Consider the following 26,027-nt stretch of genomic DNA (forward strand, 5'->3'; position numbering starts at 1 on the left):
CCTGCGCCTGTGCCGCTATATCCGAGTATCCTTTGCAATCATCTGCTTAGTGTCTGTGACCGTGCGCACCGTACAAAATAGTAACTTATGTATCTCATGTGCATATTCAGATAATAGATCGTAAAAAAAGTTTGGCATCGTCTCTACTGTCAGTTGTATCATCATTTTTATCATGAGCCAAATTGTCAAGTACCCGAAGGAACAGCGTACTGTCATTTTTATGGTTATTGTTATTATCGCCCAAATTATCAAGTACGCGAAGGAACAGAGCAGGTACTGTGCGGGTCGTTTGTTGCGCAAAAACGTACATCTTTTTTGCCAAAACGCTTGTTGCACTTACAATAGCCAATTGGCTGAGAAATCTGTTTATGCATTGACACAGCCGTTAGACTTGAGGTTTTCTGAGATAAAGTCGAATACAAATTGGTGCCTTTAAAAAATCGCGAGCTTAGAGTTCCACTTTGGGACTTCTGAGACCCCAGCGTGGCATGCGAGGGTTAATCAAGAAAGTCGTGGATTTATTAGACTATGCGAACGAACAAAATTTGTGCCAGTATAAACAATATTAGAAACAGTACTAACGACAGTATTAGAGATGCAATTTTGCCAGAATATTCAGATAGCTTGTCAATGTCATCATTGCCGTCTCATAAATTACTTCTGCAAGTAAATATCGTCATTATGTTTACGAGAACTTTCGGTATTAGCGAAGGCATTCGTAATGATACGAAATTACTGATTATAGAATTTGGAAATCATTTTCTGCACCGTAAAATTTTAACGAACGGAAAAATCAGTGAAATAGTGCTTTTGAATAAAGTTACATTATATTGTGAAGATGCACACCCATTCAGAGTCAAGTGAAGGCAATTTCCCATAGAACTAGCATTTAAAATTACTATAAACAAAGTTGAGGGATCAAACGTAGAAAAAATTAGTATTGATCTTGGAAAAAATATTTTCAATCACGATCAATTGTACGTAGTCTGGTCAAGAGTATGCTCGTGGAATTTGTTCGCATAGAAGAAAATGTATTATGATAATCAACGAAATGAAAATGAGATTGAATATTATATCCATAAATAAAATTTATAAGAATGGAAGTATGAAAAAAATTAATTCGGAATGTATGCACTAGTATGATTATCATGAAATATCAATACTAAACAAATGTGGCTCACGATTAGATACTGGAGAAGTTGAGCAGATTATTTTATTCTCGATGCCGTGAATGACGTGTATTGTTTGAATATATGTCTACTTCTCTGAGTCTAAGTTGTTGAAAGTCGGCAGTGGCGCTTTTTGGACGATTACTATTCACCAGGAAGTCATTTCCGATGCATATGCTGGTCGTTGTTGCAAGCTGAACTGTTCCGATTTTATTATGATCTATGACTTACTAATTGTATGAAGTAGAATTCAAGAAACTTCGAGAGTACACTTAGTTATTATTGCTCTGATTGGATGATTGAAGTTTGATCGCATTGGTTCTCTTAATTTATAGCTAGATAAACGAAAATTTCCGTGAAATTTTCTACAGCATGTTTAGAAATTTTAGACGTCATCGTTTTTTCAAAACTGAAAGTTTTTAGCAGCCTTTAATCTGTTTTGTCTGTTTGATGTCAATTTCTAAGGAACAGATTTTACTCAACCTTTTCATGTGTAGCTAGTCTGTAAAAAATCGAACCAATATTCAATCATGTCTATACTCGTTCTTCCCTAGAGACTGTTATTCTTGTATCGTGAATGTATCTTGAACTGCGATTCTGATGATTCTATTTGAACACGAACATCGCCGTAACTTGATAAAGAATCAGAAAAAAAGTGATACGTAGATATGAATCTCTATAGAATCCTGTTGCGAGGTTTATGACCTTGTAATAATAAAAGGTGAGGAAGGTCGAGAGACTTGCATAAGTTTTGTCTATACGTGTACAATTTGATTGTGAGTGAATCACCCAAAGACAAACGGGAATGTATTTTTGTGTGGCTGAATCTGAAGCGACAGAGAATGAAATAAATTATTGATCGTATCTCTCTTCGTTTCTGTTGCAGGATGGAAACCTTTCAGGAGGCTGGTATTCAGATGCTCAGAGAATTCCGGGCTCTCCTTCAACACTCGCCTCTTCCTCTACCGGGAACTCGGCTTCTTCAGCTGCTAGCGCTTAATATGTTTGCCATCGAGACGACGCAGCTCAAGGGTGAGTTGCAACAATATTTATGCCAGAAGGAATTATCGACGCTGCACAGAAAGAAATGCTGCGGTCACAATAAAGATCATCAAATAGTAAATATTTCAACTAGTTCTTCGGTAGAATTTGCAGAAAAAATGCCAATTTTCACCTTCACACATTGCGAGTCAAATTTCGTACATTGTATTGACCACTTCGTTATTAGAGGAATGAGTCATGGTAACATTTATTCTCCCAAAAATCACCTCTTCTGCAAAAAAGCTTTCGCCAAGGACATTAAGTGTGGTTATTACCCACAAAAATACCTTCTTTGATAACAAACGTATGCGTGCAATCGCTGTATTCAAAAAACTCATTTCACGAGAACATTATAGACAAATAAATATCCTCATCCTTTATCAAAAACCGGACAAGTGGGGGTAGGATTCGCGCCCTGGAAGTTCCACGCAAATTTAATTATTTTTTTTCTATGGCATATAACTACAAATTAACTATTTTCGGACTTGTAGTCCGGTCAATTTAGACATTCTGAAACACAATAATTCCGACAGAGCTGAATTTCAGTAGAGACCTTGGGTTCACCATTATAAAGAAAAAGAAAAAAGTCCCCATCGATACCATGTGTGCTAAAAAAGTTATTCAAGGTCAAAGGTGAAAATTTACAGTTTTTTCGATTTTTCTCGTTAACGGTTAATTTTATCAAAAAAATAGCTCAGACCAAAATTGTAGATCATAAAATTATCCACAAAAATGGTCTTCATACTTTTTTTCCTAAGAATTATCATTTCTGAGAAATCGCGATTCTAAAAGTCGAACGAGTTACATTCTATATAACATGCACGCATATTATATATGTCACGGATATACATAGTATATAGTATATATGTCGCATCACCATATTGTATGATTGTTACATTTTGATCACCGGTTGTATGACGTTGATGGATCTTGGAGTATCTAACATACATATAGTATATGTATATTAGACTGGCTCAAAAAAAAAAACTATTTTTTTTCGATCTCCAGCTTCATGAAATCATAGTTTATAACATAATATTAGACCTCGTGAAAGGAAATCGCCGTGCGATTTTTTCAAGAGGTGCCGCATCGAGATTTTGTAATTCCCATTTGATTAACACGTAAGAAATCCAATTCTGACGGTTGGAGAGAGATAATAATTTTTCTATGCAACGAACGGAACTCTATATAGTAGCGCTTGACAGTTTATATGTTTTCTTCGAATGTATTTGACGGATATTATTCAACATTTTAATGTGAGCCAGTCGAGGAACCTGGGAGTTTATCCTAGGTACCCATTTTTCGAAAAGGCGAAAAACCACGTTTTACGCAATGTTGAATCACTCGAAGATCGTGCGATTAAAAAATTTCTCCGACACGGGGATTCGAAGAAAACATATAAACTGTCAAGCGCTACTATGTAGAGTTCCGTTCGTTGCATAGAAAAATTATTATCTCCCTCCAACCGTCAGAATTGGATTTCTTACGTGTTAATCAAATGGGAATTACAAAATCTCGATGCGTCACCGCTTAAAAAAATCGCACGGCGATTTCCTTTCACGAGGTCTAATATTATGTTATAAACTATGATTTCATGAAGCTGGAGATCGAAAAAAAAAATAGTTTTTTTTTTGAGCCAGTCTAATATATACTATATATATGTTAGATACTTGAAGATCCATCAACGTCATACAACCGGTGATCAAAATGTAACAATCATACAATATGGTGATGCGACATATATACTATGTATATCCGTATATATACTATAATATATACTATATATACACTATGTATATAACTATATATATTATACATATACTATGTATATCCGTGACATATATAATATGCGTGCATGTTATATAGAATGTAACTCGTTCGACTTTTAGAATCGCGATATCTCAGAAATGATAATTCTTAGGAAAAAAAGTATGGAAACCATTTTTGTGGATAACTTTATGATCTACAATTTTGGTCTGAGCTATTTTTTTGATAAAATTAACCGTTAACGAGAAAAATTGAAAAAACCGAAAATTTTCACCTTTGACCTTGAATAACTGTTTCAGCACACATGGTATCGATGGGGACTTTTTTCTTTTTCTTTATAATGGTGAACCCAAGGTCTCTACCAAAATTCAGCTCTGTCGGAATTATTGTGTTTCCATCACTATTTTGATGTCTAAATTGACCGGACTATTATTCCTTTACTTCTGTTGTGAGACCATGATTCTAAGTCAATGGGAAGTACACTAGAGGTTTTGATGAGTGGGTTTGTGACTATCAAAATATGTGTTATAAATGGGTGTATCTTTTGATTGCGTTGACTTGGAAGCCTGCATTTCTTACACCTCCAAGGGACTGTAGACTTTAGTATATGATATTAGATTCTACTTGATACCTCTACCCGTTCCTAAGAAAAAGGGTCACAGAAGGACAGACAGACGGATAACGACGCGATCCTATAAGGCTTCTGTTTTTTCCTTTTGAGGTACAGAACTCTAAAAAAGATTCAAATCACCTACTATTGCCAAGTACATGTCTGCTAATTTCCAACAAAAGGAGTGCATATTGTCTGCGCTTTTGACGCCCCACTATAAGTGTGCTACCGAACCTTGCTGGCACTACATGATTGCAGGCTATTGCAGGACTGGCAATTGCTACCTAATGGAATTGAAAATTTAGAAAAGAAAAATTAAATTAGTAAGTCGTATGTGGCGGGCCTTTTTGCAAAAACACCTTGAGGTGTATATCAGTCGGTGTTACCTAAGCTGGGCCATGAAAATAATAGCATTACCGTACCGTAAGGGCAAAGCGATGGCAATCCGGCTATCGATGTGTACGAACTGACAGTCTGTCGCTGGTGAAATTTGCCGAGTATCAGTTACTGTGCCTGAACTGGTAAAATAAAGGCATGCCCAGGTTAACGCTGCACCTGCGTTCCCAGGCTGGCTCATTAAAAGGGTAATTGTTCTCGGTTTACTGGGTAGGTAGTCTCATATTTTGATAGAGATACAGAAAATTAGTTACGTTATAATATGAAAAAAACTTGATCTAGATTGATGGTCAATTTTATGAAATACGGGCCTGCATTTCTCATCCAAGCGAAGCGATTGTTTTTTTTCCCTTCTCATTTCGTTACATGCTGGTAGAAGGAATAAAAAAGAGAGAAAAAGCAAAAAGTGGACGGATAAAAAAAAAAGATGACACAAGAAACAACCGAGCCATTTTATTACGACTATAAAAGGATATAAAGTAGTCCGAAGCAGGAATTATTACCATTCAATTATACGAAGACAGTTGTAATTAAAAATATTAAAATCGTAAGGACTGGGATAAACTTAGTCCCTTGAGTTTATGCGCATACGAACAGTCTGCAGTCTTGTCGCGCCTGCTGTCTTCTGTTTTTTTTTTTTTTTTAGTGTAGCTCGCTTCAGTCTTTACTTCCTGTAGTTACGAATCTGAGGCGTACTCTATTTCTTACCTGTTTGTCTTTTGTGTTTTGTTTTCATACACGTACTCGGTTTTTACCTCGTAATTTAAGACTTGTCTGACAGTGAATCCGGCAATTCCAAATCCGAAAATTGAGTTGGTCAAATTGGCAACAGGTACCACCGTGTTCAGGGTATCCCGAGTGGTACTAATTCTGCAAAAGTTCAACGCAAGGGTCGCATTTTCAAATGGAAGTAGAAAAAAAGCTTATTGCATTGTGAAATGTAATTTTTGTCTGACTTTTATTGAAATCAACTGATCATAAGTTATTTCATCGATTTCAACCTTATGAATAGACAAAAAAGGGTCGCATGGCAAATTATTTCGAGGTTCACAAAAAATCGTGACGTAATCCTTCTTTGTATAGCTCAAACGGTCGCCATGGCGTGACGTCAATTCATCAGGATTTAAACTATTTCGTGGAATTTATTTACAGAAAACGTGAATTTTCATCGAATTTCACTCAAAATCGGTCGAGTTGTTTGTCTTGTAACTTGAATTACAAATTTTTGTTTGTATACAGGGCCAGATTAAAGCGGAATAGTCGAAATATTAAAAACCAGTAATATGTGCTTCCAAGTTGACGGAGACAATTTTTATTCAATCTGTAATACTGCAAGGATCAATTTTATTACCATTGATTCAACTCACAGAAAAGATGAAAAGTGGCGTTGACCTCATCGAAGATTTATTAAGTAATCAAACGCCTCGTATCATCTACGAGTGTCTATATTTGACAGGACAATAGTTATAAAGATAGACTGCGCACTTAGTTGAAGCCGTGACAAGACAGATAGAACAATAGCTGCAGACATTTTCTCTCACTCCAATCAAGGACTTGGCGGGGGAAACACGTAGGCTTATACAAGTATACCGCCCGGCTGGCCTGATCCCTTTCCTCACTTGGTGGCTGCTCCCCACTCTTCCGATCGTGCGACAGAGAGAGAACTCCGGCAGGTTAGATCTGTGCTTCGGTCTCGGCTTCAGCGCCCTTCAGCGGCAAGACCGCGCTGTCTATCTACCGTGTGTCCACGAGGAAAGTGCGCACCTTATGCGCGTGCGTCAAGTCGTTCGAGTTTTATTGGCTGACAGTTACTACCTTAATGAGCAGCCGATGCAATACCAATCGCATCTGTCAGAAAATGTCCCTAGGAGACCACCGCTACCTGTGGGCACACGTTATAAGTCTACGGACAAGCGTGCTCGTCGTTTAGTTTGTGTGCGTAGCCAACTTCGTAAAAATGTTACTAACATGACATTAAAAATGTTACTAACATGACATGTAGAATGGTCGATGTGTAGTAGTTCGCCGCTGCGCCGTGAGCCGATCTTTCGTGATAGGCGAGAGATCATGATTAACTGATACTCGTAAACTGGTCATTTCTAGGGAATTTGTTCTTGTTAGTGAAAGGTTGCTTCAGGCTGCGAGCATGGACGTCAGCTAATCAAAATTAAGCAAGGTGATCGGGCAAGTTAAGAGTAAGGCCTTTTAAGAAAACGTCTCGGGATTTGGATGCGAAAAGTCGTGCGTATAATCCGTCTGCATTTCTCCACCCGAGTGAAGAATGAAAACTGAGAGAAGGAGAGAGGATGAGATAGATAGATAAATAGTTTAATAAATAAATAGATAGATTGATAGATAGATAGGTAGATAGATATGTCATTGCGTAATGAGATGAGGTTCCCTCAGCACAGAAAAACAAAAATACAAATATCAATAAAGTAATAGATAGTAGATTCTACAGTTTCCTATCTAAAATACAAGTAAGCACTTCTCTCAATTAATTATTTAAATTTAATGACAGGTCGCAGCCAAGGTTAGGCTAAATAGCGGCCTGCTTATTAGGTAAACCATTCAATAACTGTTCCTCAAAGACCACAGGCGAGGAAGAGTTCTGTATCTCTTGTGAAAGAGCATTCCATAACACATTGACACGGAATTCAATTAGAATTCTAATGCATATATTAAATTGAAAAAAAGCTCTTCATCTGCCTCCAAATATTAAACGCTTTCTCCTTCATGTGTATCAATTTTTGAGAATTTGCTCATCATTTTCAAAATGGATGGAAAAGGTTTCAAAAGAATTACACGGTGAACTAAACATAGAAAGAGCATTCGGCATAATTTTTTTCTTTTTTTAGTTAATTTTCAAAAAATTTTCAATTTGAGTATTAGGTTCCCTCCATTTATTTCATCGAACATCATTGAAAATTTGCGAAATGAACTCTGATAATCATTGAAAAACTTTTAATAGTAGTAGCAATAATTTATTGATCGGAAAAAATACATTGACTATCGACTATTTGTAAATTTTGTTGAACTATTTTCGAGAAAAAAAAAGATTTACAGTTCTGTTACAAATAGTGTGATATTTCAATTTCTTGAACACTCGGTTTAATGTCCCATTTTCAAAAGTGATAAAATTCAATCTTACCGCCTGAAATCACAAGAGAGTGAGAAAGTCGCTTAGTTGCTTGAAAGTGGCGATGATCTTTGTACGTGTGATAAATTGAATAGGCAGATAACAGTAAATATTAGAGATGCAATTCTTTTGGCCGCATCACCTGTTGACAGAAAAAAATTTCATTGTTATTTCTAATGTACGAAATAATAAAAGTGATGAAATAAAGTGTTCCCACCTACCTGCTGCGTTTCTTCCAAGCACCCAACATTTAAACAGATTTCTCATTTCAGTCCAATAAAGCCAATTTTCAAAGAGCATTAGCATCAACTTTCCGAGTCACTATCTTGACTGTTTGAGATTCTAACCTCAAAAGTTCGTATGAACTACATCGCCGCCAGAAACAGAGTTTGACAGCTGAAACTCGGAGTGGCCAGCCTGCCCGTGCAGCCGATAAAACTCGCGCATGCGCATTGTATGTATAGTTTCAAGAGATTGTCTCGGTATACATTTATCATACAGATGTCTTAGTGATCTAGATCTCGAAACGTTGAGATCTAGTGAAAACTGAACTTTTCATCTTCGGGGTATTTACAATAACTTCCTTTTTCTCTGAAAACAAAGAAGAGAGAAGTTAAAAAATGAGTTTAAGGTATCTAAAGGTACATGCAGGTCCCGAAAACGACAAACCCAAGATAGCTAATTTCTGACCACATCTTTCTCGGATCTTCGTTTTTTAGAGAATTTTACTATAACAATTACGCTTCGTAGTTTTAAACGTATTTTGGGCACTGTTGCTAACCTTTTTGTAAGTCTTATACATACCATCAGTTTTAAGTCTTCGAAAGAGAGAAAGACGGAGAGTGAGAGGGAGAGGGTGAGATTTGAAAAATTGCAAGCAAATCGCGTCTGCAACACAATCCCACCTTATCTGATTTAAAATTGAATTCGGATGCGGGAGTATAATTACAGATCATCTGCCAGATCATTGCATGGTCTGAGAAAGTACGAAGACTCACAGAACGGATTTGCGCCGCAGCTTCATTGATCCCTGGAGACGATCATTGAACACTATATTTTCATCGACTGATTGTTGCCGTAATCAGCAAAAAAAGTTATTTCAAATTAATAGTCATTATTCATCAGACCGTGGCTATAAGCAATCGGGCGCTATTATAAAGATTCGGGGTTTCGAAGCGGAACTCCTTCTATACATGGGGACATGGATTCCCAGATGGCTAATTTTTCGTCCCAGTCCGCTAGATTACGTTGACGATGAAGTCAGCCTGCAGCGCCACCGCCGGCCAGCCGAAAACCCATTTCAATCGCTAGGCGCCAGTCGGCAACGGCACGGCGGGTTGGTTTTGCATTGCTAATGTAATCGACTTGGCCGAAAAATTATCCGGCTGGGAATCTACGGCCCCATGTGTACATACCTACCTAAGTTATGTCAGTGGTCGGCGACGAGTGTCTTTGACCTCATGTCCAAATTCGATCCACTTCTACTGTAGGCTGGAAAATTTTCATAACTAAGATATTTTTGGATACTTGGATACTATACCTATCTTAGGAGGGAAAAAAAATGAAATCGATGAAATATCATTCATTCGCCGGCAATTTAAGAATGCTGAAAGCGCACAAAAGCGTTTACGTATGAGCAGAAGCTGTCGGAAAAGCAGAAATAGAAACAGATGCTGAAGCAGAAGTTGGAGCGTGATCCTTCGCAGCTTCAGATAAAAGTATTACACAATACCTATGCCAGATTCCATTGACCGGGCCGTGTTTTGCTTGTGATAAATAATACCCACAAAGGCGGAGGCAATAAGGGTAGAATGAAACACGGGAGTACAGCGAAAGTAACCTGGTGAAACAATTTAATAACAATTTGACTGATCTGCGCTTTCTTCGATAGGTTTGTCCGAACTTGACGATGATGAAAACTGCAACTTCGAGATACGCGAAGCAAGGGAGATGAGGAGAGAATCAGAAAGAGAAATGGCTTACTTGCCGATACATAAAAGAACTTGGAGAATTACATCGATATGCAGAAAATTCGAGATCATAGGTATTAAGGACGTTAGAGTGTTTATGGCGGTACGGTAATTCGCTGCCTTCTTTTTCTTTTTTTTTTACTTCTTGCTTCCCCCACCAAGATTGGTTCGTTCGTATCCTAGCTTCAGATTTTCGTGTAATAGAAGCAATTTTGCGTTGTGATCAATACCCTCAAGCAATCCTCTATACATATGATGCTCTCCAAAAGCAGTAGGACCTTCTCAAGCATTTTGGTGCTTTCAATGTATTGCGAATCCTGCAGTTCGTTTTCGTTTGAAAAAGCTTGTGTCATTTGATGTATTATAAGTATATCTGCAGGGTATATTTGAGAACCTTGCCAATTATCAATTAAAGCGGTTATTCATGACTTTGGAGTAAAGGAAATGAATGAGCACCCGTATGCATATTTTTTTTCTCACTGTTTAAGTTAAGGGGGTGCCCTGGTCGATTTCGACATTGTCCTATATATCTCCAAATATCGAAGTCCACGGATTTCAAATGCAAAACAGATCTATACAACTGCATTCTGTATGCAATTCTAAACAAAAACACCCCAATCCATTTTTCATAGACGCAGAAATAAAGAAATGGCATGGGTTCTATGAAATCGTAATATTAAATTCATAAATTTCATGCCATTTCCTTGTTTCTGCATTAAATGAAAATGCATTGGAGTATTTCTGTCCAGAACTGCATATAGGATGGGGCTGTTCAGTCCTTTTTGACGTTCAAAGTTCAAATATTTATTTGAGTAATTTTTCCTGGTTTGATGAACCTTATGCTAAAATTCAATTGCTTGTTGGTAATGGAATCTGGACTATACAGGAAATGAGATGGCATTGAATTTCAGTAAATTTATGCTCACCAAATAGACCCAAACAAACTTAGTCCAAAAGCGTGAGAAATTATAGTGACTAGGTATACGTTGCGAACAGTCATTTCATCTTCGAATAGAAAAACGCAAATTAGGTATGACAAGTTTTAATGTTTGAGATGGATAAAACCGTTCAAACACTAACGCTTCAACCAGTTATAAAATCTAGTTTGTTTCAAGAATTAAAGAGGTTCGGGTTCGTATATTTGGTCCCGAAAGTTCATGTCACATTATATTTAGTGTCTGAAACAAGAAATAAATGCAAACGGAGTTTATGGCAGTCGCAACATTGTATGTCAAGAGTCTCGTTTTGTTACCGTGCATGCATGAGAGAAAAAAAAGGATCCGTGAAGTTTCGTACACCGCGATATATTTACGTAAACTTATTGCCATTGCCGGCTTTTTATATCTAGATTGTAACTCAGAAAATAATTATCACATGATCTGTGGCACGGTTATACCTAATAATGGAGATCCTATAGGGAGAATGAAATGAAAGATGACTAGCTGATTCATGGCAATGTGCCCCCAGCTGTGAGAGAGACCTTCATTTCTGCGCGCCAATATGTAAATTAATGTTCACACTCGTATAAATGCGCGCTTACATTATATGTAACCGTGTCTCTCGTATAAGCTACGATACGTGTTGATATGTAAATCGCGTTTCTCGACACGATGACATGTCACTTTACGTCGCATGAATGAACAGGTTTCGTATAACTGTATCCGAAACAGATGTCTTCTGTCTATAGGGCATCGCCTGGATGACTCGTTGCTAATATTTTTTATTCATTTATTGTCCCTGCACTTTTCTCTAATTCTTTTTTTCGACCAGCATTTTGACCTTCTCGCAGATTATCATACACATGGGTTCCTTGGTGTCCACGGTCATCGGTTAGAAATTATATTTTTTGTTTTGCTCAAAGCGATCGTGCGTATCATTGATGAAAATGAAAAACTGACTGCCATATTTCGCTGGTAGTAAGGAAATTTATGGAGCAGTAGTGTTATAATTGTATGGAAATTGAAAAGATTCACTTGAACACCAGGTTGCTGAATTATTTATTTTCTTGCAAAACAATTTTATGTTTGCGAATAGGAAAACATTTGCTATAATCGGTAAGGAAATTTTTCACATCGTTTTGCAAATAAATTGATTTTTGATAATCTCGAAGCCTTTTTAAAAGTAGTTTACTCATTTACTTTTCCGCTCACATTTTTTTGTTTACCAGCATGTCAATGGATGTAAAAATGCAGAAAACTTATGAAAAAACTGACCAATAAATCAAATTGCACCCCAAAATTATTGGTTTACTACGTTTGGCCTAACACACGAACACTTTTCCGAAATTGAGAATCGTGAGTTGTTCGCTACATACTTTACGTGTTTAGTTCTTATCATCGGTTTATCAGAACAGGTAAATTGAAATTTAAAGATCAAAACAAAATGTATTTATCAGTTAGGGTTCGGTCGGTTTGACAACTCGAGGTAGCATAATTATTAACACTTCCAGAGATGTTTATTAACTATCGACGATCACAAGTTAGAAGTCGATTACTGAGAAGTTTTTGAATGATCAACATCTGTAAAATACAATTCTGTTTTTTTTCTTTCGCATCGTCGCGCGTTTTTCTCATCCGATTTGTATCGAAGCCGATTAAAAAACGAAATTAAATTTACGATTTAGTCTGCATCAGGTATTTCGTACCATGGACGAATCACCATTTTCTTCTTCATCATGCAAGACAGGTAATCATTTACCCTTCTTATACCTGTGTTGGTCGGAAATCGACCAATTTTTATTTTGAGATGTCCTCACGATACGCATTCATCGTTTTTTTTTTCTTTTTTTTTCTCACACCTTTTAGATAAAGTAAAGATCGATTGATGTGAGGTATGTAACTTGTTAGTATAGGAAACATCATCGGTGTTGCGAAACATAGAAATAAAGGAAGACGCTAAGGAGACTCGCGCTATTTTTTCTAACATCTGTTGTTGGAAGTTTAATTGGAGAAGCAATAAAGGTGCTAATGACAGCGCATAAAACAGGGGTTAAGAAACTTATACTTGAAAACACAGTTCGTAAAATTGAGTTATTCGAAAGTTTGGATCCGTCAAAGGAAGCTCTGGTGTGTAAAATCGAGCACTTGAGTTGTGCACATGCGCCAACGTCGTTTTACCGAATCGTTTGAAAATGTAGCACTTTACGCACGCACAACAGGCTTCGGAAATCGAAGTTCCGATCTGCCGAACGATGTTTGGTTGCATAGTGAGATCGTTCCACCGCTCTTGCCCACATCTTTGGGCCTCGTAATAGACCAACAATTATCTAGATTGATTTCTCACGGTTTTTTTTTCAAATCGTCGTGATTTTTATTGCTGCCGTTAATTCTATCCGACATCACTCTTCAAACTATAACTGGCCGCAACTACTATGATTTTCGATATGTTTAAATTTTTCAACAACTGACCTAGTCGAGGAACCTCAAAGAACGTTTCTGAATCATTTAAAATAATTTTAATTATTTTTGACGGAACTCTGATGAGTTGCAGACAAGTTACTGGAAAAGCAAAAACTGCATTTTTCAACGCACAAGGGCCGATAACTCTGATTCTAAATTTTGTAGAAGAACGAACGCAGGCTTCTTGAACGCAGAAAGCTCTCATCTTTCTAATACTGTCTTACTCATAGCACTAGCACTTTTTCCTCTGTTTCATTGAACTTCAAACCCAAATGGTCGGATTTATTGAGATGATGCTAGTTGAGACATTCACTATCATCTGATGTTAAATGGTAAATGTTACGTATCGTTATATCTTTGGCAACCTACAATGGATAGCATTTTGTGATATAAAAGTAAAGATGCCAATGAACATTCTGGCACCGAATAACAATCTGCGGAGTAAGAAAATGCTGTTGCCTTTTAAATTTTAGTATCCTTTGATTTGCAAGGACGGTACGCCCCAAGTTTCTGGAGTTTCCAAATCGGCCTAGAAAATCGCGTAGGAATTTGATGTCTTCTGCCATGCGAGTAGAGACGTTGAAACTTTCATGACGAATTTCGTTTACTGACGAACAGTTACTACACCTTGAGTTGTTCTCTAATTTCTTCAACTACATCTCTACGACGCTGCTAGAGAAGATCTTCGGAATGCGATACGGAGATGACTGAGCTCTTGCACATCACTAAATTACACGATACAAAATGAGAATTCATATGTAGCATTGATGGGAGTTTTTTACACCTATCAACTACCGTTATGATTTCAAAATACCACAAACAAATTTGTTGAATTTCTTTATAACCTGTTTCTGTCAACACTGTCCTAGTTAGTTTAATGTAAGAGGTACAATTGTATCAAATTTACCCAATCCGGAACAACCTCCTGCTCTGATGAAGGTTAGGGAGGTGTGGTAAATTTCACACCTCATTTGCGTCAGCTGATTGATTCGAGTCCGATATAAATGTTCAATTATTGATTTCAAATATTGTTTCTAGTGCAGCAGTTTAACAACAATAGCTCCGTGTTTGCTGCAGTTGCTAACGTAGGTGTCGAGAATTTGTTGGCCATCGATCGTAGCGTGAGAACAATACCATTTTCTTTTTTTAATCACAATCAAATTCATTGAAATTATTGATACGTGCCACTAACCTGCCTTTAGTACATCAGGTTTGCAATAGTAGTGAGGTTGTTTGCCTTCGAAAGTAATGTAGAATTGACAAACAATCGAATTCTTCGACTACTTTACAATTACCATTTTAATGAAGTCGTTTGCGATCCAACTGAACGTAAATAATCATGTTCAAATTTATTAGACTCGATGCCATTATGGTTTCGAGCTCTTTAATTTTCGACACCACAAGCTAATCTCTGTATGTAGAGTCTGCAACAATTGCTCAAGTCAGATAGATTTTCTGACAGACGCCATTCATGGCTCCATGCTTAATACCCTACCAAAACTTGGATGTAACCTCTCAGTATTGTTGTGGTCCGCATAAGATCCTACGTTATTCTCAGTTTTAGAGTCCAGCTCTGCCGAGTAATCTCTTGAAGGGCTTTTTACGCGGTCCATTCAGATGAGAGGTTAGCACTTGGGAAATTATGTAGCTTTTTAGAAGTGAGTTTATGTTTCGTTCGTATTGAGAATCTTGCTGCGTTTAACAAAAATATCCATTTTTTGTAGGGGAAGTTAGGCCCGACTTGTGGGGTAAGACCGGCTACCTGAATTGGCTAATTGGCATTTTCGCACATAATGTGTACGCTTGAACTTTCAAAGAGTATAAGCATTAAATTCCGACCGGTGTTTTTAAGAATCAACTCTCCGACCCAATAACAAAAGCTTCCCAAACCTTACCGAGTCACTATTTTAATTATTCGAGATTCTAACCTCGAAAATTCCTATCAACTACATCGCCGCCAGAAACAGTTTGACAATGGAAACACGGGATGGCCAGCCTGCACGGACAGCCAATAAAACTCGCGCATGCGCAGTTGATTTTCAACTTTCAAGAGATTGTCCCGGTATGTGGACTTAAAGCTCGAATCCAGCGACGGGTGAATATACTGAAAAATAGAATTTATCAGAATTCACGACAAAGCATTATAAATCTTCGAGAAACCGGATACCCCAGACCCATAGTCACCGTCGCAGTATTTAGTGGCGTAAAGCTTTGGGGCAGAGTTCATAGGTCATTGAACGTCCGTATAGAGAGGTCATGTCGTCAGTACGGAACGGGGTTTGCAGGCTTCGGGCTGTCGCTGCCGTTACTGGCGAAATCCATATTTTAAACACGCTACGGCAAACTTTCTACCCCGCGACAGTCAAGGGCTGTATTATCGGTAATTTATATCAACCAGAGTAGCGGCCAGCGCAGCACATTTTAATAATGCATTCTTCGAAAATATCTTTACTCATTCATTCAGATCTGTATACAACTATATTTTATAAGTTCTGAAAATGGCAAAGCAATTAAAAATCTGTGAATTATTGCAAAAGCGGAACAATATACCAATGGAATGCTCGGATGTCGAGGATGTTGAATTTTATAACTCTAGAAGTGAACCAGAAGAAAATGAGATGGAACTACATAGTGATCACGTTGAACTTTTTGGTATTGCGAATGACGACAATAAAGTTATACATGAAAAAAACGGTCAGGAGCTCTCAGAAAGTAAATTTGAAAACATTTTACGTAAAATTTACGTAAAAACGACGTGCTTGGGCGCTTTCAAGTTCTAAAAATGAAAGTGAAAGTTATAAATCGATAAATATAAAAAGGTGCTATTATTATGTATTTTTTAAAGACTAGTCATGTTGACTGGTTTCAATAGAAACAGCTTCGTCTTAGATGTCGGTTGATCTAGATGATTGAAAAAAATTCTTCTTGCTTCATATCGACTAATTCTGGGTTTTAGTTAATGTTGATACTTGAGTATTCGTAACTGACATGTACGAGTATACCCAAAAGTCTATGTGTGTATTTTCTTTCACAACCTTATTTAGCAGCAATCGATGTTCACTAATTGCGAATTTTTAACCAATAACACAAGGCTCCATAATTCTCGATGAAAAAGTGATATCTGTAGTTTAGGAAGTGCACTTCAATCGGCGAATAATCCCCACTTTTTGCTTTTAATTCGCGTAATCCAGCGTAAAAACGTTGATTTATTCGGTACATCAGCAGTGATTACCCGTTCAAAGGATTTGCGTTTCGTGGTGCAACGCCTTCTTGAGACTGTCTGAAATTGGCTTGATGCTGTAATGCAGCGTAGGGAGTTTTATAATCGACGAGATGGCTCCTTGTTTCACTAAACAGTTATACATGGTTGCTGATGATTGTCTTTGTCGGTGTGCTAATTTGTACAAACTTTGGCTTATGAGAAAGAAAAAAGACAAATGAGAATAATAAGTAAAAAAAAAAGCAAACACCACTAATAAAAACTTCTGGGCCAATTAGTGTCGCGAACCGTTAACCCGATCCAACTGTGGGACCCGCAGAAGTCATTCGTCGACTGGAAAGTTTCACATCGTGATAGTCCAAGTCCCTTCAAGTTACTGAAATCTGCATTATATTTTTTGGCCGTTACATTCATGGATAAGCGGATGTGATTTAAAGATGTCGTGTGTATCCTTACTCAGTTTTTACTTTTTTTTTTTTTTAGGTAGAATGTGAAGAAAGTCGACAAGTTGTGAGGTGATCCAGAAATTGAAATGGGTAGTCAAAATTTATTCCGAAGATCAAAATGTATGAATCTGTGAATGTAATTACCGGTTCTTATTTGCGTGAGAAACGGGGTTAGTTTCGAGATCAGCAACTTAAAATTCTTCTTAAAATTATTACTATCGTTACCTACAGTTTATCATCAATCATGGGAATTGTCATTAGTCTTCTTTTCACCACGTGGATTTATACGGACTTAACATAGTGATTCTCTAGAAAGAGTACAATTTCGAAAATTTTCAGGTGAGTTGAAAAATTAACGACGGAGCCAGGAATCGAACCTGGTATCCAGAGATACTTTACCGGAGACTTACTCCACTAGACCACCTAGCCGCCCTGACTACAGTGTCATTAATTTCTCTCATCACCTGTATTCGAAATTGTTTATTTTCGTGTGCCTTGAATATATACATATCTAGTGGAGTAAGTCTCCGGTAAAGCATATCTAAGATAGCAGTTTCGATTCCTGACTCCGACGTTAATTTTTCAACTCACCTAAAAATTTTCGAAATTGTACTCTTTCTGTCAAATTTTTCTCACCCAAATATTAATATGATTCTTTCATATCATTTAAAATGAACGGCTGGGCCGTTCAAATTGGTTAAAATAATGTAATGTACTATGATATACACACATTAATAGCCACATACAGATGTCTAATGTGCACATGTCAACAAGTCACACACACACAAGTCTGAAATGTGCCTCTCGGGACGAATTTCAAATATGCAGTGATTCTCGCCATTAATTCGAACCGTCGTCCGCATTTAATTGAGGATGATATAAGATCGTGCGAACGCGCAGAAACAGTGGTAGTTGATCGGTGTTTACCGCCACCTGATATGGAACAGTTGTAAATGGAACAGCGCGAAGATCCGCGAATCGAGATAAGTGCGATTCCGTGTTTCTTCTAGCATTTATCTTGCTACAGTAATCGGATACCCATTAAGTCCTCGAGACCAGAAGTCGAGGATTGCACAAGTGGCGTCCTTGAGCGACATGACCTCTAACGGTGGCACAGAGTCCATGCGAATAATTTGCGTTTTTGTTTTCTTTTTCGCTTCGAGGGTAATCGGTGATTTTTTTATGGGCGCAGTCCTGTTCGCTTGATTAATAATTCGACATGCCCCTCGGAGGTTTGGGATGAAGGAGTTTGATTTTGACGAATGGTTCATTTGCGATTGTTAAAGGTAATTTGCGCAAATTAAACGTGAATTTTTTGGAGAAACGTGGTGCAACGTAAACTCCCGACTTGGGACCGCTACGCGTGCCGGAGATGGTAAACCGGTAGATATTTGGAGGATGTGAGTTCATTGACATCCGATGAACGCCGAAGAATTTGATATTACGAGCCTGTCTCAGGGGGGAGGGCTCTAAAAAAAAAGAAAATGAGAGAGAAAAAAAATTACGAAGTAAAAAAATCGAGAGGCAATACACCGAGTAAGACTGGTACGAAGATTACTGCCTCTGGACTTTGAGCATTTTGAACAGCAAATTATATACGTAGCCGAAATTTTACGTAACAAAATTATTGTGGTAAGAAATGATAATATGCGTGTACATTCGTATTTCTTCTGACAAGAAATGATCAATTTCAGATTAAACGTCTTGTTTTATCGTCGAGCTGAGAAAATGAGATTCTTTTCCACCCTCTGTCGGAATTGAAATGATTGTCACAATTTTCGGAGGTAGAATTTGAACCCGAAGACCCCATTTTCTGCTGGAACCAACACTAGTCCGGACATCTAGCTCACGAGTATCAATCTCGGAAGGTATCGATTTTGTCAAGGCTACTTAAAAACCTTGCATATTTCTATTTCGAATACCTTCATCCTCCATGAGCTCAACAGTGGGTATTGACTGTAGGCGCCCGCAGGTTCATATAAACCACAACTCGATTATCCTTTGGGCACGAATAAGGTAGAATCGAGACGCAGAAAATTTGAAGATCGTGGTGCCATTTCCTGCGGAAAATTGAGAACGCGGAAGATAGAAAGATGCAGGGAGAGGAAGGTAGATGAAATTTATTTGATTCTGGAGTACCTACTCGTATAACTGTTTCAGAACCACAGACAAATAAAATAGAAATTGAAATTGATGGTGGAAATATGCAAAAAAGAACGTAAAGCAATAACGTAGAGAAGGAGGGTAAGTGGGAGTGGAGGAAAGATAAAAGAGGAAGTAGAGAGTTAGAAGATATAGTATCTGGTAACATCGGAAATTCGGCAGAAATGCCATGAGAATAATTCGAATGGCAGAAAAGCAAGAAAAAAGGAGAAACGGAAATAGGGGAGCAAAAAACCGAATGCTGATTCGTACGGAGCATAGTGTATGTAGTACGCACTAATCAATTAGACGACGGGGCCATTCACTCGTGGCTCATCATTGACTCGTTCCTCGCTCGTTCACCGGAGGTTTAATCTTCCCCGAGGATAATAATAGCTTGGAGTATGCAAAAATAATCAATACCTGGCAGGTTCATCGCCAGTGCGTTTAGTTGCCCTGGGTTACAATTACCACACATGTATGTATCTTTGTTTAACGTTATATCCAAGTACCAATCTCGTGCGTAGGCAGGTATGTGTTTAATGTAGATTACCTGAGCATGAATTACGTAATTGCAACACCACCGTGATGCGGTTAAGCAATATTATTCAACGCTTACGACTACCGCCTGGCCATGTGCAGGTCTGCTTGTGTGTATTTCTTCTTCGCGCAAAATTTGTCCAGTTATGTCTGGAGTAATATATGTTTCGTCTTGCCAGAAAATGTTATAATAATTTATTGATTGGAAAATGTTGTTGGCAAAGTGAGGAAATTGCACTGACTTAAGTAACAAAAGAGATCGAAAACAAAGTGTGATCAAGTATCGTCGGACGTAATCGGATTCGCGGATTCTTCCCGTTCCAGGATATACTCAGAGATGAGTTTGAATGTTTGTAAATCGGTCGGTTCGGTGTTGCGGGAGAAATGAGTGTATAATTATTGTTAGAGTGTCTGAAAATTCAGATCCTTTGAAGATTCGCAAATTTTTTTCCGACATTCTATCAAGCATGTCGTTCTTCCAAGGTCAACTTTTTTCGGCACACTTTTCTGGCTTGATATTTATTGAGTCATCATTTTTGCCTTCATTTAGACCATGTCATTATCTACATTACTCGTCATTGCCTTTGCGCTTCTCGTGTGTATTAAAATATTCGGAAATCTAATCTCAATACTGTTTTCGTGTTACATGTTCAGTAGTCTGACTACGTCTCTAAAAAGATCATCATGCTCGCTGGCGCGTTGCACGTGGTTTTGTGACAGGAAACCTTAGTGTTACAATGTTTTGTCTGACATGTATTCCGTTTCAATTTCGGGTCAGTATACCATTACCTAACCACTGCTTAAAACTTCGTTCAACGGAGTGTAATAGACTGCCATTTGTTTTTTGAACAAGAATTATCGACTTCCGTTACTATTGACCTATGATGTAGATCTCTTTGAAAGTATTTCACCAAATATCCCAGGGAGTAGGTAACGATGTGCAGGGTTTCGAATATCAGTGTATAAAAGGTGAGTAAATAAGGAGGAATAAATACGACGCTGCCCAGTCGGTGCCTACGTATAAAAGATGAAAGACCGGTTAGGGAGATTCATATTTACTGAACCAATGCGATTGCAGATGGGGTGGCACGGGTGGTGGTGGTAAAGTTACACGCGACCACTTCGCAATGCATGAATTATACAGTCGGGTTGATGATCCCGATGATAATTAGCGAGAAGTCTGCGAGAGCGCAGCGGGGTGGTGGGGTGGTGGATACGTAGGCGTGGTTGAGGACGAGTACCATACGAAAAAAACGCTATACGAGACCCTGCCTTCTTGTCTCGGACTCAACCGTATAGCACCTACCTTATATACTAGAGCGGTAGTTTTTCTAAAAAAAACTCGGAGCCATTTATTATGTCAGCCAGCTTATACACCATGGCGTATCAGCCTTTACCACTTGACTTCCTTCTCGCGAGAGATTAAGGCCTTTAATTATAATTAGATTAATCTTTTCCCGATTGCAACGTGGCGCCAAGAGATCCACCCATGTCTGACATTTACTTTTGCTGCATACTGCTTCTCTTCACGTCGCGTTTCAACTTGGGTTATAGGTACATAGGTACGTAGGTACATGAAGTAGCCTGCAGGCGGGTACCGTATTAGTCCCAGTCAGAATATCGCCTGGGATAGCTCCTTGGTTATTTCAACGTAACTTGATATACTAGAGCTATTTCAGTAAAGATTTACTCGACAATCTTCTATCTTATATCCGTTCAGAGAAGAGACTCTCTTCCTGCTCCAACGATAATATGCGTTCTCCGTAGGGTCCTGGGTCATTGTCCAGGATAACCTGATTCCTGAAAGCACTTTTCTATATTAACAGATCTCTACTGTGATAAACTCAAGCAATTAAAACGAACTTACAATCAAATTAGACAAGCCTTCGGCGATTTTTGACGTGGTGGATTGGCCGCGCAACGATTAAGTTAGGTTTATACCGAGTATATCTAGATATGGTTGTAGGGAATGGGTCAACTGAAATTTCGCGTGATGGTATAATGCACCAATCGGTTTATTTCCAACTCCCGGTCTGTTTCGCTGGCAATTACTTTTTGCTCCCAAACTTTGCTTGGCTACGTTTTTTCCGGATAAAGGACCGTTTTTACCGTATCTACCTCCAGTTGGTACAGAGCCAGAGCGATGACAGGGATCGAGTAATTAAGAATCTGTGTGCGTATTTGAGAACATAATTGTTTTTTAATAGTTATTTCGTGCGATCTGCGGACTACCGTTTCAGCGCCGATATCTTTGCGAAATTAATAAGCGTCGTTTTTTACTGCACTGGAGTATTTAATTCTGTGAATTATATGCGATTTTCATGCTAACAACTTTATGTTTGTTCAGTCGTGGAATAATTATCGAAAATTCGTTGAATAGGGTTGAATTGTAACGAATTGGACATGGTGCTTTTTGAGTTTGAGGAGGTAGAAACAAGACTGTTGTTTGCAACAATTTTCATTGAAGGCCAAAATACAAAAAAAAAAATAACTAATCAATTCATCGAATTTACATAGTATGCGGTGATTCTCAAGTATGGTTGAAGAAATATTTCATTGAATCAATTCGTTTCAACCAATTCGCATAGTTAAAGTTTTGTTTTTCTTTTAATAAATATTCGTGCCTTGAAGCTTAGAATTCATGATAATGTGTACATTTCATCAAAAATTTAATTTCTCCTGATAAAAAATGTAAACTGTTGTGTAATTTCAAATTTTGTATCGAAGAACTGTAAAATTTCCAATTCAAAACTCCAATTTCTTTGTCTCAACTTTAATTCAGTTTACTAAGCTAGGTTATCGTTCACGGATCGCCAGACTCAAAATCATATACTCATCAAAATTTGCTTATTATTAATCACCAGACACCTCACTTCGATCGAAAGTAGCAAAAAGTATGAGGAGTAGGAAATTAAGTGAAGAAATAAAAAGTAAATGGAGAAATAATTTTACACCACGTGACCCGACGCAGGTCAAATAATTCAATCATTATTCGTAATAATATCTTACACATAAATTGGCTACATATGCCACATTTATTTGTAATATATGTCACATTTGAGGGTTAACGATGTGAACGACGCCTCGCCGGCAAACAGGCAACTTGAGTTGGACTTGGGGTACTTACTGCGTTTGAGATGTAACTTTGGTTGCCAATCTACCGCCAAGGCATCATTCGTATCGTCAACCCTTTATGAATCCTCTCGGTATAAATATCGCACCGCACAATTTGAGCAAAAAAATAAATAAACTGTATGTCCTTACAAATTTTTTCCTGCGAATCAGTAGCATAGTATTTATGTAAGAGTCATCATTGAGAGACGTATCAGTAGAGACGTCCGCGGTTTGTCCCGTGCACACGTATTGACAGGATGAAGTTACGTGCGCAACTTGTGAAAGGAATTTGGAATATTTTTAAGATAAAAAAGCTTAACGGTTCCGAATGATGAGGTTGTGTTACGAATATTTGTTTTAGTGCTGTGATAATTTCCCTGTGATTCCCACGGTGTCTACTTATGAACCCAGAGTACGTGCATACCTGTGTACTAGACTCAATCATAACTGTCCGAATTTCAAAACTATTTCGGCTCGTGCAATGCTATGATTATTAAAAAAGCATTTTCTCACATTCGTTTATAAGGTACGATTAAAAAGTAATCTTCCCGAAGAACGTGTGTGCTCATCTACAATTTAATAATTTTTCTCTCCCACGTAGTGTGTCATGCCTTTCTCATTCCTCTTACTATGTTCTTTCCGTTTCTTATCTTCATTTCGTTTCCGCTTTTTTATTATGCGTATACGTAGTACGCACGAATTATGCGTACGTGAAAATTGAATCTTAATTGACAATGAGCCTGCGGCGAGTTTCTGAAGGTTCATCATAATTTTTATCTACCGTGCTTGGGACGGACTTTCATGATAAATTAGAGTCAGTCACGGCCGACGACATGATGCAGACAAATGAAGACAAAAATTGATTATGTGCTAGCGAAATGGAACCCCATAAGTATCAAATGTGGGAGTTGGAATGTCGGAATATGAATGTACCGTTTCCTGATACACCTGGTCCCAGTCACCGTAGCATTGGCCACGTTTCGTCAAGTACCAACAACGTTCGTTGTAGTTCATTCAGATAATTTATGCCAGATTAGAGTGGCGTTACAACATCGTTCAGCCACATTATTGTAGGCATGATCAAATCAACCTGTCAAATATAATACAGATCGTTGGGATAATTGCTTTTGATATCGCCTTATCCCACCAGTTGAATATTGACCGCTCAATTTAGATTGTTATTTTTGTCCTCACCATTTTTAACTCCCTCAGTGGTCGCCCGTGGTCTCTTGACACCAGGAGAAGGCGATTAAGAATAATATAATTGACGAACCCCGAAGATTCACTGTAACCGACTAAATGTTACAACCTCTTGATAAACGCAGGTAGCACCGCGATATTTCCTATCCGTTAACAGATAAAAATAAATTCTGCTTCAGACTGTTATTTGCACTGAACGTAGTGTGAAATGTTGTGAAGGGGCTATGGGAACGGTGGCACGTCGAGACGTGATGTGTCAAAAGTGGCAGGTAACGAACACCCGCAGCCTGAAATAATTGTGAATAAAAACGAGAAATAATTCTCATATCAGAGTCGTTAGAAGATAAGTGTTTGAATCCCGCTGTGCTTCGGTACTTCTCAGGCTTGCGAAGAGCTTGTCCGTGATTGATAGAAACCTGTTCGAATGCAGAGTCAATGCTCTGAAAATAACTGAGACTTCCTTTTGACTTCAGCGAATCCGGAATACAGCTTGCTACCTCAGTCGTCCTTGCATTTTTATTTTATTCGTCTTACGAGGTTCGAATTTGTAAAGCTAACGCGTAACAAGGCATATTTCGGACGAAGCATCACCTTGCTACTTCAGAATTGTCTGAAATATATCTAGGAATGAAGTTGGGAAGTCAAATGAATTTTACACATGCATTAAAAATAACAACGCATTCGTATCTTAGACTAGATGCTGTGTGATGTTTTCAAGCTTGCTAACAGTTTTGGATTTCTGAACTTCATTGTCAATGTCACAAACTGCGATTTTTTGATCAACCATTAATGCGATAGAAAGCTAATTGGGCGTGAATAAAAGTCAGCAACATAAATGTTGATTCTCCGTATTCAATAAGTGTAAATCGATAATTTTTACATATGTAGATTTTGGACACAGAAAATGATGATCAACGATTGTTAAATAAAGAGTGTCACGGAGATGAGTACATTTTGGAAATAGGTAGCCTGGGCTGCGCAGCTTGTTTTGCATGCTGTCAGATCCCTTACCTTTCTGCGGATGTGCCAATGCGATAAGAGAAGGGACTCAGAATCAAATTGCACATTACAGATAATTGGCAATCTTGAACACTGTCTGAGATCCGAGATCTTGGAGCCTGTTATCTGTTGTAGATACTTGGCTGCCGGTTTATTCCTAGTCTATTTCTAGATGTAAAACATCAAAAAGGAACGCATCGTGCTTCAGGGTGCTCGCATATAGTAGTTCCTGTCTCTACGGTACAATATACTGTATTTACATATCGCCAAGGTGTGAGCGGAGGACAGAAACTCCTTGGGGGCCAGCGCGCACTCTGGTCTGTGTACCGTGCCTACGTTATGCGTGTTCCAGATCATAGATCATGCTTCGCCACTCTTCTCTCGGCACCGCGTTATCCATTTGTAACGGCATCTATTGATCTCGGTGTATCCTTGACCGATAGATTCTGATGCTGTCGCTGTTTCTGCTTTTGTCTCATCTTCCAATGATGTTCCCACGTCGCTGTGGTTTCATTTCTTTCATTAATCCACCCTCAGCCCGCGCCTTGTCTTTCCTCCGAAGTCAGAACTGGATTTTACATTTTTACAGCTTATGATTGAGGATATGTTTCCGACCGATGTCCATAACCTTTCAGTTCTGTAACATGTGGCACCGGATTCGTCTCGTATATTATTTTTTGTTGTGCCGAACACTTTGTACTAAATTTTTGATACAGCGCTTTCTGAATTAGTCTTTTTTCTAAAAATTTGCCCGATTGATGAAAGTTCTGTTACTTTCACTTGCGCCTTGTTTACACTTTTGCAATAAGTGTCAAATTTGTTTGGTTATTTCGAAAATGACCTCCAAAATTGAAGGCAAGGACGAAAAAATTGAAT

General features: G+C 38.1%; 1 protein-coding gene and 1 long non-coding RNA gene across 5 annotated transcripts in view; one reads left to right on the top strand and one right to left on the bottom strand.

The window, feature by feature from the left end:
• LOC124182217 (telomerase-binding protein EST1A-like) overlaps positions 1-26,027 on the top strand; it is a 241,416-nt gene that overhangs the window by 73,780 nt on the left and 141,609 nt on the right. For all 4 annotated transcript variants that reach the window (XM_046569169.1, XM_046569170.1, XM_046569172.1 and 1 more), the window contains one exon: positions 2,056-2,201. In XM_046569169.1, coding sequence (XP_046425125.1) covers positions 2,056-2,201 — 146 coding nt within the window. The remainder of the gene's footprint in view (positions 1-2,055; positions 2,202-26,027) is intronic.
• Positions 3,287-15,459, bottom strand: LOC124182219. Its single transcript, XR_006870710.1, has 2 exons — positions 15,281-15,459; positions 3,287-3,851 (listed from the first exon to the last, which is right to left on the bottom strand). It is a non-coding gene; the product is annotated as an uncharacterized LOC124182219 (long non-coding RNA).

Source organism: Neodiprion fabricii, chromosome 5, assembly GCF_021155785.1.
Source record: "Neodiprion fabricii isolate iyNeoFabr1 chromosome 5, iyNeoFabr1.1, whole genome shotgun sequence".
NCBI lineage: Eukaryota > Metazoa > Arthropoda > Insecta > Hymenoptera > Diprionidae > Neodiprion > Neodiprion fabricii.